This window comes from Biomphalaria glabrata, chromosome 1 (genome assembly GCF_947242115.1).
Source record: "Biomphalaria glabrata chromosome 1, xgBioGlab47.1, whole genome shotgun sequence".
Taxonomy (NCBI): domain Eukaryota; kingdom Metazoa; phylum Mollusca; class Gastropoda; family Planorbidae; genus Biomphalaria; species Biomphalaria glabrata.
Window position 1 is genome coordinate 29657543 of NC_074711.1, and position 18275 is coordinate 29675817.

At 36.1% G+C, this 18275-nt stretch overlaps 1 protein-coding gene and 1 long non-coding RNA gene across 4 annotated transcripts in view; one reads left to right on the forward strand and one right to left on the reverse strand.

Moving 5' to 3' along the window:
• The window catches only part of LOC106062645 (E3 ubiquitin-protein ligase HACE1-like), a 24764-nt gene extending 7391 nt beyond the window's left edge, over window positions 1–17373 (reverse strand). Inside the window, exon 1 of one of the 3 annotated variants that reach the window (XM_013220944.2) lies at window positions 17226–17373. Coding sequence is in view for 1 of the 3 variants with exons in the window: in XM_013220943.2 (XP_013076397.2) it covers window positions 6179–6212 (34 nt within the window). In the remaining 2 variants the exon portion in view is untranslated. Of the gene's footprint in view, window positions 1–5149; window positions 5270–6178; window positions 6228–17225 lie in introns of those variants that run through there. The other 2 variants (XM_013220943.2, XM_013220946.2) reach the window with 2 other exon arrangements.
• On the forward strand, window positions 10075–17231 carry LOC129926608 (uncharacterized). Its single transcript, XR_008778313.1, has 3 exons — window positions 10075–10826; window positions 14210–14333; window positions 16906–17231. It is a non-coding gene; the product is annotated as an uncharacterized LOC129926608 (long non-coding RNA).
• Window positions 17374–18275: the final 902 nt, after the last annotated feature.

Sequence of the window (18275 nt, forward strand, 5' to 3'; positions counted from 1 at the left end):
ATCTATAGGGCAGATGATGTAAAGGTCATCTGTTTCTGTGGCCCACGGTTAAAGAGGGTGTCACATGTGGCCAGCACAAAGTCCAACCGCCTTTAATTTCCCTAACTAATGTCAGGTACCCATTAGAGCTGAGTGCACCCAGAAGCGCCCAAAATCCCGAAATTAAGAATCCCAGTCTTCACCAGGATTTGAATCCGGGACCCGGTTCGGAAGCCAAACGCTCAGTCACCGAGATGAAAAGTGCAAACAAAAAAAATGTCTGATTAAAATAGCCTACTTCCGTATTCTAAACACCGGATACACCAAGAATCTATTTATGGATTTACCTCCATGTATGAAATGTCCAGCAGACAGAAAATAATCAATATCTATATATATATAATTCTCTTCTTCCCTCAACAGTTTGAACGAGAAGAAGAAGTAAAGGAAAGATCACTCTCTTATTTCTGCGGATAGGTAAAGAGAAAACAAGAAGGGGGGGGGGGGGAGAACACGTGGGCATTCACACGTCGCTACGGTTGGCTGCGCGCTCGACTGTCAAAACCTGCCCGCTCCCATTCCCCTTCGTCTTGGTTTGGACTAAAAAGTAAATCTTAAACTCTAAAGGAACATCCGATACATGTAAAACATTTTACAAACAAACATTATACAAACACTAAATAGCAGGGTCGGACTTAAGCATTGTGGGGCTCTATTCGAAACGGATTTCGCGGGGCCAACTTTGGGTAGTGAAGCGGACAATAAGTGAAATTTAAGAGTTTGTATAAGAAAATAAATTCGTCTATGCATTTTATTCATTCTCTACTACGTACAGAATTACTTTACGAGCCTTGCGTGTAGCAAAGTCATACAGTATATCATAATAATTCTGTTTCCTACATAGATCCCGCTCAATAGCAAGAATTACCAAATGTTTCAATCTTCATTAGTTTGAGGCGCGAGAAGCTTCTTTCACCTGATTACACAATTTCGGCTAATGCATAATGCCGTTTTTATTTATCGCGTGTAGGATTGGCGTTTTCCATATTGAACGACACCCCAAAATGACAATTTTTTTTCTATATATTTCCGTATATTTTAAGGACTTTTTCATATGCTTTGCAATTTCGGGAGATTTCCAGGAGCTCCTGGTAAATCGACAGCAGGGTGCGGGAAATCTGTTTGAAGTAATAAAATGATTTAATTTAATAATGTATACACCTTGAATTAGCGCGGGTCATATGAAATTGCGGATCCTTTGAAAGTGGGGCCTACTGCGTCGCATAGGTTGCAGTGGCCTACGACCGGCCCTGCAAAATAGCTGCGTATGCTACGCCGCCGGTCGACTAGTAATCAATATTTAAAAAAAAAAAACGTGGCATCAAAGAGAAGAAATGTTGTGGTTGTTGTTTCATCTCATTAAAAGGCTCGTCTGTAATTTATATCATTATTAGAATAACAACAACAAAAAAGGCAAAAAATTAACACCAACTCTGGCGTTAATTAGCCTAATTATACATTTGCACGGTTGCCCCGTCCTAAAGTTTATCGGTTATAACCATGGTTCTAACTTTCCTTTCTAAACGAATTGAACTTGAGAACTTGAACTCCTAGTCTAATAAATGTGTACTAAAACTGAAAGGCAATTAGCATGTGACAGTATTGACAATTGTTTAGATTGTACATTTTCAAAGGGACTTCATATATAGGATTTAATGCGTGACATTATGATCAAGGACGACATGTTTTTATGTCACTTTAATGTTCGCTATCTTAAAAACAGTACATCCGGTGTACTTTGTATGGCCATAGTATTAGTTTGATACCCAATGGATTACATTTAATATTAGAAAAAAGAACAAGTAATAGGCCTATGTATTAAAGATCAGTTCCCACTTTATATATTAAAGATCAGTTCCCGCTGTATATATTAAAGATCAGTTCCCGCTGTATATATTAAAGATCAGTTCCCACTTTATATATTAAAGATCAGTTCCCGCTGTATATATTAAAGATCAGTTCCCACTTTATATATTAAAGATCAGTTCCCGCTGTTTATAATAAAGATCAGTTCCCACTTTATATATTAAAGATCAGTTCCCACTTTATATATTAAAAGAATATGTACTAGTTAACCAAACATTCATACTTTATATTACTATAGTTTCCTTTCAGACCTTGTCATCTATGGGTATATGTCAGGTACCCATTAGAGCTGAGTGCACACTGAAGTGCCCAAAAATTCCGAAATTAAGAATCCCAGTGTTCACCAAGATTCGAACCAAGGATCCTAGATTCGGAAGCCGAGCGCTTAACCACTCAGCCACCGCGCCCTCCTTATAAAACCATACCATATGACAATTCTAATTAATTTAGATATAGGTCTATGATGAATGTCACAAAATATAGGTAGCTATATAGAAAACGATTCTTTTCCTAGCATTTTCAATTCTCCTTTTCATATTTCGTATGTCTCCAGTCGCCGTGTATTAGTTCTGCGTGATTATACAGGGTATGTAAGTACAGCAAGCCTTTAACGGACGAAATACAGATACTTTCAAATGAAAGGACTCGATGTGGATACAAGTTTGTGATTATACAGGGTATGTAAGTACAGCAAGCCTTTAACGGACGAAATACAGATACTTTCAAATGAAACGACTCGATGTGGATACAAGTTTGTGATTATACAGGGTATGTAAGTACAGCAAGCCTTTAACGGACGAAATACAGATACTTTTAAATGAAAGGACTCGATGTGGATACAAGTTTGTGATTATACAGGGTATGTAAGTACAGCAAGCCTTTAACGGACGAAATACAGATACTTTCAAATGAAACGACTCGATGTGGATACAAGTTTGTGATTATGCAGGGTATGTAAGTACAGCAAGCCTTTAACGGACGAAATACAGATACTTTCAAATGAAACGACTCGATGTGGATACAAGTTTGTGGGGCGCACAGAAATTCGAAGGGAACAAAATTGGCGCGTGTGGAACAAAAGGTGGGCCAGCACTGCACTAGATCTTTTTTTTTTCTACCAAAAGCTTAATGGGTCAACATTGACCTAGTGATTTTAAAGTGTATTTTATCTTATCTTATAAAATACAGACGTTACTTCAAAGAAGAAGATGATTACGTCCTACGCATCATGCATCTAGTCATGCATGTTAGCCAAAGTGTAATTAAGACTAAATGGGCTGTATATATATAGAACTTCATATTAAATGCTATACACATTCATAAAATACATACTTTGGATACATATTCATTAAATACATACTTTGGATACACATTCATTAAATACATACTTTGGATACACATTCATTAAATACATACATTGGATACACATTCATAAAATACATACTTTGGATACACATTCATTAAATACATACATTGGATACACATTAATTAAATACATACTTTGGATACACATTCATTAAATACATACATTGGATACACATTCATTAAATACATACTTTGGATACACATTCATTAAATACATACATTGGATACACATTCATAAAATACATACATTGGATACACATTCATAAAATACATACATTGGATACACATTCATTAAATACATACTTTGGATACACATTCATTAAATACATACATTGGATACATATTCATTAAATACATACTTTGGATACACATTCATTAAATACATACTTTGGATACACATTCATTAAATACATACTTTGGATACACATTCATTAAATACATACATTGGATACACATTCATTAAATACATACATTGGATACATATTCATTAAATACATACATTGGATACACATTCATAAAATACATACATTGGATACAAATTCATAAAATACATACATTGGATACACATTCATAAAATACATACTTTGGATACACATTCATAAAATACATACTTTGGATACATATTCATTAAATACATACTTTGGATACACATTCATAAAATACATACTTTGGATACATATTCATTAAATACATACTTTGGATACACATTCATTAAATACATACATTGGATACACATTCATTAAATACATACATTGGATACACATTCATAAAATACATACATTGGATACACATTCATTAAATACATACATTGGATACACATTCATAAAATACATACTTTGGATACACATTCATTAAATACATACATTGGATACACATTCATAAAATACATACATTGGATACACATTCATTAAATACATACATTGGATACACATTCATTAAATACATACATTGGATACACATTCATTAATGACATACATTGGATACACATTCATTAAATACATACTTTGGATACACATTCATTAAATACATACTTTGGATACACATTCATAAAATACATACTTTGGATACACATTCATTAAATACATACTTTGGATACACATTCATTAAATACATACATTGGATACACATTCATTAAATACATACATTGGATACACATTCATAAAATAAAAGACCAAAATTGTGATTTACTAGTAGGGATAAAAACAAACGACGGTGTAATAGCTCTTCAGTACAATATTCATTGCTGTGTGTTCCAAGAAAAAAAAGTAGGTCGGTTATTGAGTGCCGTCAATGGAAACAAAGTGGAATCTCAAAAATCGACTTGGAGGAACCGTGAACATAGGTAGGGCCCTATTTTAATTGCAAATAGATGACGTCATAGTATCATTGCATTGAACTTATATGGTAGTTCTAGGAACTCAAAACATTTCTAAGAAACACGTTGAAGATATCCTCCAGTATGTCATTGCTGCTGTGTTTAAATCAAAGTTACGTAAAAAAAAAAATAATTGAAGATTTGAATGGAAAACTCGTGCCTATAGAACCACACTATTTTAGATTTTATTGTCAAGTAGCCCTACCAACAAAAAAAAAATTTTAATTCCACTGATGCTTTGTTTTTGTATGAAGTTAAGGTAAAAGTCAATAGTTCCATTAAACTAAGGCGTGAGTCATGAAAACAGTCCCCAAGCTGACGGCGACACAAACTCACCAAGATATCATCACATCAAAATTTCCAAGCCAGATATGGACTGTAGACACAGTGCTTTAAAAAAAAATGGTGCCGGTACTCAGTGATGGATTGCCTAACTTTTAACTACTAATAAATTAATAATAAACGTTAAAATAAAAGAAAAGTAAAAAAAAAAAAATTTCCTACATTGAAAAAGGTGCCGGTTGGCGTACTGGTGCGTTTCGTCACAAAAAAAGCACTGCTGTAGACCCATATAGATTCTATAGGGCAGTAATCCTTTTAACCACTAAGTTTTTTTTTTTTTAATCATGTTGTTGTTTTTTTCAGTTTAGAAAAAATAATCTACTTCCTCTTTGATATTCGAGCAGGGCATATATAGATTGGTGCAAGTTGGCGTTTTCATTGCCACACAAGAGATTTCGTTCGTTGCATTGTAAGCCTGCGCATGTGTTGTGGCTGTTTCGAACACTAGCTTCGACATAAACGCTTTGTACAGTAAGAGATGTCTTTTCCAGTAGCCGCTGTCTAATAGTGTTGGATGTCAGACCAGTTATAAAGGCGCTAAATACAAATGTCTCTGTCCTGTTCTGCAGTTACCTCTTTAAAGTCACAGTTCCGAGCCAGGCTTGTTAACTTTAGCATAAAGGACTCTACCGTTTGGCCCAGCATCTGTTTACATGAAGCAACCAATGACTTTGGCTTTTTTAATATCGCTAATTAATTTTTCACTCAACAAAATTTTTTTCACATGAATACAAAATACTTTAGAGTGTCAATGTAATTGTCCAAATATTTAGAATAGAACTAATACTTTACGTTCTTATATTCTGTCTGTTTTTTAGTAGGAGAAACAGAGGTAGAGGCCGTATAGTATTTTGTAGAATTGAAGTATATAAAAGTAGTGACTATTCTTAATATAGGCCTAGTAAGGCATATATATATATATATGGCCATAATTTGGGGTGATACATTAAGCTCTTTATTGTTATTTGCATTATATTCTTTTCATTAAGTACATTTTATTTATTATATTACTGAGTTGTTTTTGGAAATGGAAGGGGACACCTAATTACCATGCCAGTTAATTCGCTGCATCTCTGGACCTATTTAGATAGGACAAATGTATTATTAATAATTTCGTATTTGGCCTAAGCATAAGCCCTAAATACGTATTTTAGATATTTTCGCTACTCAAAAAGTAATAAATCAAATTACCAGTTCTATGTTCTTTTACTAAAGTTTTGTACATTTTTTAGACTTGCAATCTCCAATGAATTATAGTGCTACATATCTAGACCAACTGTGATTACATTAGATATCCCAATGCGGATAAAACTTTTATTGACTGTAAAGATTAAGAATGGTAACTAGGAAGTACTCTGACTCTGTTAACCTTCACCTGTTGAAGAGCAATATCGATACGTTACAACAGCTTGCTAGTTACAGCATATCTTTACTTCCGGAATCATTTCTCAAATACATCCCCGTAGAGCAGGGGTCGGCAACAAGCGGAACGCGGGCCACGCAAAAGTTTACATGTAGCCCTCCAAGACTCGTCAAAAACAAAGAAATAGCTCACATATTTATTTTCAAAAAGAATAACTTGCTGGAATTTAATAGATCTATCGAGCGTGGTGGCTAAGAGGGTGTCGGGTTCGAATCTCATTGATGTAGGGATTTCGGTATTTTTAGGATGCTCCAACCAACTTTAATGGGTACTTGCCTTTAGTTGGCCACAGTAAAGGCGATTGGTCGTTGTACTGGCCTCATAACACTCTCGTTAACCATCAGCCAGATAGCCTTATCTCATTGCAGGGTCTGAAAGGGATACTTTACTTTTTTTTTTTTTACTTTTTTTTTAAACTTAATTGTAATACAACTATTTGAAAACGTAAATACTTTCATATTCCTTCTATTCTTAACAGAAAACAAACGCACACACTGCTATCAAATACCCAAGTAATGCTTAATGTTAGTTACCAGATTCCCCCTCCCCCTTTTTTGTATTCCCCCATTTCCTTTTTCACTTGACTATTAATTAGAAATTTAGCACGAAAGGAGAATTAATTTTTTTTTACCAGTCCTACCAAAGCTTCATGAAAATATTTGTTCAGCATTACTTCAGAATGTGGCTAATATTTGTGGCTACTCACCAGTTGTTTGTTTTCCCGGGAACTCAATATTTTAGTAGATCATTTGAAGTGTCAATCCAAGCCATCTTTAGATTATGTCTTTAGCTTAAGACAGGGTTATGAACTCGTCTTTTAAAATGTTATTTATTGCAAATACTGTAGTCTTATCATTTAGTTATGGTTAGAATAACTTACTTATTACTTGTATTCAATACTGTTACATTATATGAACGTCATATTTTGTTGTTGTTGTTGTTGTTTTTGTGCATAAAAAAGTTATCCAATAAAAAAAAATAATCTTATACTCTTGAGCGAGAAATTCTTGTATGTATGTAAGTATGTATGTACTTTGTATATATTATATATATATATGTATATAATTTCGAAAACGGCTCTAACGATTTTTTTTAAAATGTAAAGGTATATGTATATAAATGAGAAAAAATCTCAACTCATTGGCCACAAGGGGAAAATCTGAGATCGACCGTTACATCGTTTTGATAATGTTTCATTATCGAAAAATTAATTTTGACTGGAATGTTTTTATGAATGATAATTTTCCATGATGTCAAAGGGAAAATACCGCATACGTCACTAGGCTTACAGCAGTAAATAAAAATATTTCTTTGCAAACATGAACAACTTTTAATGAATCAATAGACCTAGTTAAACATTTGCGCACTATCTTATTGTAGGCTCTATTAGCTTAGTCAACAAAGCAAAATTCACCTACACGGCTCTCCGCAATTAAAGTATTAAAAATTAATAAACCTCGCAAAACACAATAACCAAACATACCTCTGCACATTTTTTTTCATAGTTCCGTATTAAATTGATCTACTAAGTGTTTGTAAGAGTCTGTGCATTATTAAAATACTTATGAATATTTATGAATAACATTTTTTATAGTGCAACTTTTATGTTATAGCATTAAAAGAGCGCTACGGACCAATCTCTTTGTTGGGTGGAGGGGGCTATCTGGAAGCAGTTTTCCTTGATACCCTAATACAAGCCTTGTCTTCGAGTCCGATGATTAAGGATGAGTGCAGTATTTTACGTGGCTAGGCAGCACGACCCACATCCAACGAAAACATAACCATTATATGCCGGTGGTTGGTTTAGATTCTCTTTTCGCCGTCTACATGTCTTTGGCAGTAAAGTTTCCCTTTCAGACCTTGTGATCTATAGGGCAGATGATGTAATGGCCATCTGTTTCTGTGGCCTACAGTTAACGAGGGTGTCATGTGGCCAGCACAATGACCAAACGCCTTTACTTTTGCCCAACTAATGTCAGGTACCCATTAGAACTGGGTGGACTCAGAGGTGCCCAAGATTCCGAAATTAAAAATCCCAGTCTTCACCAGGATTCGGACCCCTGGTTTAGAAGCCATGCGTTTTACCGCTAAGCGACAGCGCCTCCAAGATGGTGCCTAAGCTGGTCTTTAAAGCTTTTCTGAGGAACATCTCTGTTACGTCTACCACCGGTCAGCTCACAAAAAAAGACTGCATTTTGCAAACGTTCGTCCCCCCATACGGGATAGTGCTTTCACCAGCGTAACGGTCGGACCTTAAGAAGTCTCTCTATAGTAACCGGCGTGTTCTGTATGGGAACTTAAGAGACTTTCTTTTCTAATCGCCATGTACATTGACATTTAGAACTAAAAGAACACGAAAGCAACTTTTCGAATTGGGAGACTTTACCCGATCCAAAATAAGTAACCCTATTTCCTCAACAACTTATTCAAACGTGCGAGGCTCGGTCACCTGGTACTGTATTATGAAGGGGGAAGATATAAAGAAATAAAAGAGGCCTAGGAAGATTTGGTGAAATAAAAGATACCACTCTATTCAATCACTCAGCGCTGTATAGCTATAGTAGACCAGGAAGGTGAACGGACTTTTATGTGTCTACAGTAGGCGATGTTGCAAGTTGCCCTTATAGAAGCGTATCGGGTCTTCTAGGTCATGACCACATTACCTTATATAAATGGAAAAAATAAAAAAAAAAGTTGATTCTTTGTTATAGTTTCGCGGTTATTATTTTTTATTTTTACTCAATATTTTCATTGTTTATGTATCAGATAAAAACCAAATCAATGAGCCAACTAACTGATATTTAAAAGAGTAATCTAGATCGAAATCAGTAATTAACGGTTGTATAATTTTTCGTGCGGAAATGATGTGGCTATGTTTGTATGTGATGTTTTTGAATTAATGCCCTCGTTAACCTTTGACAACCTGAGCTGAATAAACAAGTGTAGGCCTACATGCCTATAAATCAGGGCCGGTCCTACAGATTGCGGTGCCCTATGCGAAACGGTTAGCGCGGGGCCTAGTCTGGGTAGCTGTGTAGGGATAAGGATATATTATAATAAGTGAAAATTAAGAATTTTTGTAATAAAATAAATTCGTCATTGCATTTTATTCATATTTTACTAAGTGTAAAATCACGGTCAAATTAAATTACGAGCCATCTAGATTTTTCCTACAATAGAAGGTAGTTTTCCAACAAAAAAGCAAATAAACATTCAGATCTGCCTTTTAGATTTACTTTTTTAAGAGATCAACACAGATTACGATCTAGAATCTATATTTACGTGCCCTTGACTATTACATTAAATTAACTATTGGAACTTCCTATTTTCGTTTTAAATTATTTTTATTAAATGAAAGTTGACAATGCCGTTTTTTTTAACACGATTAGGATTGGCATTTTCCATATATAATGACACCCTAAAATGACAATTTTGTCTATTTTTAAGGACATTTTTTATGAGTTTTCAGGATAATGTAATAATTCCAGGAGATTTTTATGACTTTTTTTTCGTATACTTTGAAATTTCTTCTTCTTCTTATATAATAGGACGTTACTTCAAAAAAGAAGATGGTTACGTCCTACGCGTCATGCCAAGTCGCTGGTTTTCCTGGCTAGTGAGGAAGGAGCATTTGTACAAATTTGTCTTAGCATATGGAACGAGGGGGGTCTTGGAAACACTGTTATAAATAATAATGGTTTAATTTAATAATTTACAACTAGTGTTAGCGCGGGGCCTATGAAAGTACGAGGCCCACTGCGGCCGCATAGGTTGCAGTGCCCTAACACCGGCCCTGCTATAAATAAACTCTTTAAACTCTTACATATACATAAAAATTAAACTTCTTTTTATTCCGGATCAAAATATGTTTACATCCGAGACTTGCGAAGCAGAAATGATTCCACTTTGCTTTGTCTACGTAATCTATTTCTGTGCGTATGCAAAGAGGATATTAAAAAAGTACTAGCGGCAAAAGTGCTGACATAAAAAAGGCCTTTAAAACGTTATAACGAAACATAAGACGCATATACTTGATCCGTTGTAATCAGGATATAGTTGTTTTTTTTTCTTTTTAGGACTGCCGACTTAAATTAACCCATGCTTCCCTGATTTGGCATGTATTGCGCAAGGAGCATACTATGAAACGAAGTGTGCTTTTTGTCAGTGACCTCATTACTTTGGAATTACAGCAGTTTGAAATGGGCTCATTCGTTGTTTTCTTGAATGACCCTATCTTCATTAACATCTAGAGAGCAGATAACATTAGCAATGTATAGAAAACAGCATTTAGATTATGAGTCGCCTCTTCAAGTAGGTTTAGTTTTAATAGCCTACTAAGTTAATAGACGCTAAATATATAGACATCGCTTCAAGAAATTATGAATTAGACTCTAAATAAATCATGGAACTCTACTAGTAGGTATTCATAATTAGACATGGTCTTAAATAAAAGCTAACCATATTTATATAAATATTTTATTAAAGTAGCCTAACTCTTTCAGAATTTGTGATCTCTAGGGCAGGTAATGTAGAAGTTGATATATGGCCGACGGTTAACGAGGTTGTCATGTTAAAGTATCAATCCATAGCCATATATCATTTAGAGGAGTAATTAATTGTTTAAAACTTACACAAATTGTTTAATCTCTTCATCAAATCCGCCATCCCCCAAAGGGGTTGGGGTTAGTTGTGTTCACCGCCCCTCTCTCATCGGACCTGAATGGGTTAACATATTAACAAATAGAACAATTTATTAATAAAACTAACTAATGTAACTAATTTTATTACACATTTCTCGTAAGAGGGGGCGTCCTTACTCCCCCCCCCCTCAGGATACGCCGGTGGACGTATAGGTCTAATAATAACATAATAAAGCAAGCACCGTTAGGGAACGTAAAAGAATTGTGGCGTCATTTTACCAACCATGCCCGAAAGAAAATAAAAAAGTTAAATTGTTAAACAACCTTTAATTATGTCTTTCTGAGAGAGAATACAACGCGTTGTTCAATTGATTCTGAAGTGTGGGTGTGTCCTCCCTGATATGCTTGATGGCATCTATTTCTTATAAAAGTGGGCGTTGCACACACAATCGGGTATTGTCGCATGACTTTGTATTGTCGTAAAGTGTGCCTCGTCCGTAAGATAAGGGTGCTAAAAATGAAGTATGGCAGGCCTACGCCCTCACTCGATATTAAGATCTTTGACTACGAGGGAGAGGTGAATATTGATATTTTCCACACTTTTGACATATATTTTTTAAAACCACTTATTAGGGTTATCATGAAGGAGTAGATAAATGCAGGTCCCCAGTGGCGTAGCTAGGGTGGAGGAGGAGAGAGGGGAGCATTTGAAAATCCTAAAACGAGTGTTTTTTTTACATTAAGAATTAAATATTACGCAAAATGCAGGGGCCCCCCAAAGAGGTAAAGCCCCCCGGGCCCCCAAATGATGAAAAACTCCTAGCTACCCTCCTGCAGGTCCCTCCGATCAGTTAAATCGTAATTACTGAGCCTCTGCAAATGTGTTTGCGTGTGTGTTTTATAACTTAAAGTAATATTTTAATTTACTCAGAAAAAAAAAATATCTAAAACTTCCTTGAGTGTTTGAAAACGAAATAATAATAAGACGAACGCATCCTGTTGTGCTCACACATAACAATAGACAGTCTGCTGGATTGTCCGCGACATCATTTATTAAACACTTATAGTGAAAGAACAAGACAGGATGGCTGCCTGGTCGAGTGGTATGGTATGTCGTTCGGTTGTCTCGATGGTCCCGGGTTGATACCCTATCTGCTGCCATCCCTCGTCGTCCATCGGGAGTTTTGGACAAGGAAGCAGATTATCTTCAACTCTGAACGAACAGCCGAAAGTAATTATCTTCAGATGTTAGCCTTCGACCTCACTTTTGATCTTAAGCGATTAAAAAAACAGATTTCACTATTTCTCAGTACGAATGTCAGAAGCTATAAAGTACAAACTACCTTTAACTACCTGACTCCATACAACAGACTGTGAGGGACAAACTACCTGACTCCATACAACAGACTGAGGAACAAACTACCTGACTCCATACAACAGACTGAGGAACAAACTACCTGACTCCATACAACAGACTGTGAGGGACAAACTACCTGACTCCATACAACAGACTGGCTGCCTGGTCGTGAGGTTTGCGCACTGGACTGTTGTTCGGATTTATCGATGGTCGAGGGTTCAAATCCTGCCCGCTCCCATCCCCCGTCGTCCTGCGGGAGGTTTGGACTAGGAAGTAAACTATCTTCAACTCTGAAGGAACATCCGAAACATGTAAAACATTTTACAATTTTACGAAACAGACTGAGGAACAAACTACCTGACTCCATACAACAGACTGTGAGGGACAAACTACCTGACTCCATACAACAGACTGAGGAACAAACTACCTGACTCCATACAACAGACTGAGGAACAAACTACCTGACTCCATACAACAGACTGTGAGGAACAAACTACCTGACTCCATACAACAGACTGAGGAACAAACTACCTGACTCCATACAACAGACTGTGAGGAACAAACTACCTGACTCCATACAACAGACTGTGAGGAACAAACTACCTGACTCCATACAACAGACTGTGAGGAACAAACTACCTTACTCCATACAACAGACTGAGGAACAAACTACCTGACTCCATACAACAGACTGAGGAACAAACTACCTGACTCCATACAACAGACTGAGGAACAAACTACCTGACTCCATACAACAGACTGAGGAACAAACTACCTGACTCCATACAACAGACTGTGAGGAACAAACTACCTGACTCCATACAACAGACTGTGAGGAACAAACTACCTGACTCCATACAACAGACTGTGAGGAACAAACTACCTGACTCCATACAACAGACTGTGAGGAACAAACTACCTGACTCCATACAACAGACTGTGAGGAACAAACTACCTGACTCCATACAACAGACTGTGAGGAACAAACTACCTGACTCCATACAACAGACTGTGAGGAACAAACTACCTGACTCCATACAACAGACTGAGGAACAAACTACCTGACTCCATACAACAGACTGTGAGGAACAAACTACCTGACTCCATACAACAGACTGAGGAACAAACTACCTGACTCCATACAACAGACTGTGAGGAACAAACTACCTGACTCCATACAACAGACTGTGAGGAACAAACTACCTGACTCCATACAACAGACTGTGAGGAACAAACTACCTGACTCCATACAACAGACTGTGAGGGACAAACTACCTGACTCCATACAACAGACTGAGGAACAAACTACCTGACTCCATACAACAGACTGAGGGACAAACTACCTGACTCCATACAACAGACTGAGGAACAATCTACCTGACTCCATACAACAGACTGTGAGGAACAAACTACCTGACTCCATACAACAGACTGTGAGGGACAAACGTGATGTTTATGTGGTTGTATTGTTGAGCCGAATTACGTTATTTTTTAGTGTTTTTTTTAAAGCTTTTATATAGCGCTACTTTCATGCTTCTAGCATGCTCAGAACGCTATAGTCCAATCTCATGTGTGGACCAGTGGGGGGAGGGGGTATCTGGGAGAAGGTTTTCCGTGCTGCCTTTAGACGTTCAGTAAACACAGCTCTTCTCTAGTCGGATGTCGAGCCCCCTTCATAGGTTGCCAAGCCAAGTTTAAGCGTACTTAACCTCTCAATCACGATGCAAGCATTGATGAACAAAGACGTATTGTTTATATTCATAAGTATTAATTGAAATAATTGTTAGGAAGATATGTTTCAGTGTTCGACTGACCTAACAAATGTGATTGAATGATCATCTAATTTTACTGATTGTTGATGTACGAATAAGAGGGTTGGTAAAAAGCCAATATTTCTTATAATCATTGAAGACGCCTGTTCTTTAGGTAAGTATTAATTAATATGTATTATGTATATGTAACGTAAAGTAAAGTTCCCCTTTCAGACTTTTTGGTCTATAGGGCAGATGATGTAAAGGTCATCTGTTTCTGTGGCCTACGGTTAACAAGGGTGTTATGTGGCCAGCACAACGACCAACCGCCTTTACTTTTCCCAAACTAATGTCAGATACCCATTAGAGCTGGGTGGACTCAGAGGCGCCCGAAAATCCCGAAATTAAAAACTCCAGTCTTCACCAGGATTCGAACTACGGTCCCCGGTTCGGAAGCCATGCACTTTACCGCTCAGCCACCGCGCCTCCACATTATGTATATGACTTGTGTATAATTCTGGGAACACCTGGATTAATGACACTAAACACTGCTTATTGACTCTTGTTACAAAGCTTATATCAACTCACTCTGTTTATCTGTCTGGTAAAAATCTTGTACAAGTTATTTCCCCCACATCCATTCTCAGATCTAGTTTCAATTTCGCACAATCATTCATTGGCGTAGAAAATATATGAATCAATAAAATAAATACCAATTAGCCAAGTAATTACTGGTAATTAATTATTTGTTTGTTTCCAGGTTTTGCCCACCGCGAGTATGCGACTTGAATAAAGGTATTTAAAAAAAAACAACATTTTTTACAGTGATTATATTACAAGTCTTATAAAAGAAATGTATAAGGTCACAAATAATTTTTCTTATTTAAAAATGATGGTCTCCTTCAGTCGCGAAGCGACTATGGATCATCTCATGGAAATGAGATGAATGCCTGAGCATTAACTGTGGTCGGAACGATGTCGCACACATATCATTTCCCCTTTTCTCCACGCAGCTGATGTATCCAAAGAGCCGATACAGTTTGGGGTCAGCGGCGTCGCAGCTTCTGCCAGGTGTAGCACTGGGTCTTAGGGTTGCCAGCTTCTGATTTTTCCCCAGGGTTGACTCCCGAAGCCTTTCCCATGATTGGGTATAGCTGCAAGACAACAGAGGTTTGAATTCAGAGTTTTCCTTCTCCTAGGTGGTTTAGCCAGCCATGGCTAACGAGCCCCTCCTGCCCGAAGCTTACTGGTTAAGGCGCCAGTTACTCGCCTATGCCCCTTTTCCTGTTAGTGAGAACAGTTCCTCAGGACTCAATATCTGAGCCACACGTGAAGGCCAGGAGTTGGACGGTTGTCAGAGGCTATTTGGAAGCATTTTAAATGTAGTGGAGTGTTATCAGCCCTGCCAGGGAATTCCACAAAATGACGGACTTGTGTTCAAAAGAAAAAGACGCAAGCCAAATTTAATTTTGAAATTGTATTTTGAAAAATAATAACAGTCAAAGTGTTTTCCCTGCGTAGCCATTAAGTTAGTAATTATTTTCCCAAAGATAGACATAAACCGTCAAATTTCTAAGAAAATTGTTAGAGCGGTTTTCGAGATCCGTGTTCATCCAGAGTTTTGAATCCATGAGTTTGCAAGCTAATAAGAGGAACTGTAACAAGGTAACGTGAAGCTAGAACATAGCTATTTATAAGAGTGGTCCACTTTACATTCGAGGATATTTATGGGGGGCTGGACATTTTTACGTCTGATATTTTTGGTTTCCCTTACAAAAAATAATTTATTCTATTCTATCAATAGAACTGCAAAAGAAAAATATATCAGCATAGGTCTTTCCCCCTAAGTCCAACTCCATAACCAAACAACTTACCTTTGAATTAAACTGCCCTGATAGTAGGCCTTATATAAGTTCTCTCTGTCTCTCTACCTCTCAATTAGACTGCCCTGATAGTAGGCCTTATATAAGTTCTCTCTGTCTCTCTACCTCTCAATTAGACTGCCCTGATAGTAGGCCTTATATAAGTTCTCTCTGTCTCTCTCTTTCTTCCTTTTACTCTCTCGTTCTTACTTTCCCACGTTCTCACTCTTCCACTCTCTATCACACACACTCACCTACAGTCGTACTAGCCAGCTACTTTCACCATCTATACCTCACACTCACTCTCTCTATCTATCTCTCTCTCTCTCTTCCATTCTTTCTTTCTTTTTTTCTTTCAGTCTCTCACATTCCCTCTCAGTTCCTCCCCAGCAGAACCCCAGTTTGTTTGTTTGTTTTAGACTCTTTTGTTAAAATGACAGAAAAGAAAAAAAAATTAAACCAATATATATAACTATATATAACTACTAATAAATTAATAGTATACGTTAAAATGCAAGAAAAGTAATCCCTTTCACCCACATTCAAAAAGGTTCAATTTTAAAACATTCTGCGCATGTTTATATTTCCCTCTGAACTCTTATCGTCTTATGACCTGTGTCATATAGGTCTACAACTTAAACTAGTTTATAGACCTATGTAAAATCTGCCTGAACAAATTGCACAATGTGTCCTACAGCGACACTAAAACGTTTCACATTATAGATTTTAAAAAAGAAACTGTTAATATTGTACAATGAAAATGTGAAAGTATTTTAGATTTTTTAAAAATAAATAATAAATCTTATTCTTTTCTAGCGATAAGATTTGTTGTCAATTATTTTGTTTTCATTGTGTTATTCAATGTTACTCTCGATGTCACTTTAGATGTCACTTTGGACATTTTGAAGTCAAAACCAGTAATTACAGTCCTACAAACAGACCTGCATTTGTTTACAAGTAAAAAAAAAGAGAGTGAGAGAGTAAAAGACAGCAAGGACGGAAAAAAAGAGGGGTATGGAAAGAAAGACTTTCTAAACGCTAAAGAAAAAAAAATGATGTTTAAATGTGCACAACTTTTAGTGTTTGTTTACATCGTGAAGTCTGTGGCCATGTATTGGACAGTCTATATATATATATAATTTATTTACAAGATGTGAAGAGAAACCGAGAAACTGTGCCTACGATTAAATCTAACGTTTACTTACATATAAGTGTATCTAAAATCTAAGCATTGATCTTCAAAGTCCACTTCTATAACTATAGACTATAGAAGAAAAGCCACTGAACCAGGAAAATGTCACACATACCCACATCTGTACTGGGTCTGCTACTTTGTAGTTCTTTCTATTTTAACCGAGAAATAAAATCCCCCAAAATCTAAAAATGACTCTTCCTACCCTACTTTTTAGAACTGTTCAATGTTGTTGTTGTATATATATATATATATATATATATATATATATATATATATATATATATATATATATATATATATATATATATATATAATTTTATTTTATCTCCAAGAGGAAGAAGATATATATTTATAGGCCGAAAAATATGGTGTATGTGTATACATTCGTATGTGTGATCTAGTTACAACCTCTTTTCTTTGACCATGTAGTTATTTTGTATAAACGTATGTTTGGTATATAAGTTATAGACTGAAATATACTATGGGCCTATTTTACAACAGTATAATACACTTGTGCTATAATCGATACATCGCCATAAGTTTCAAGCAAATATATGTGTTATATTAAATTAATTATTCATACATTTGATCAAATAAATATAAATAGGCAGCAACTTTCTTCAAATGCACACAATTCTTTTGATGAAATGTATGCAATGGACTTTGATTAATTAAATACGTGTAATGAACTTTGGCCTAGTTTAAATTATTCGTCTGATTTAAAAAAAAAATATAATAAAAATGCTCTACTAAAGGGGAGGTAAGTGTAGACCATAAAAGTGTACAGGAAGTTACACAAAAAAAGGTTTCGTTGTGTCAAACCAGGTTAGCTAACTTCTATGTATTTAAAGTCGTTGACCTTGAAGACATAATATGACTTGGTCTTTGTTCCTGGACAACCAAATATTATCAGTTGTCACACCAGACTTTGATAGACAGTTTCAACTTTCAGGGGAGTAGCTGATTCATCAACAAAATAATGGGGGAATACAAATGATCTTCACATACGATTACATTACATTGTATCATTGCAAACCTTTCCACTACTTCGCGACATCTT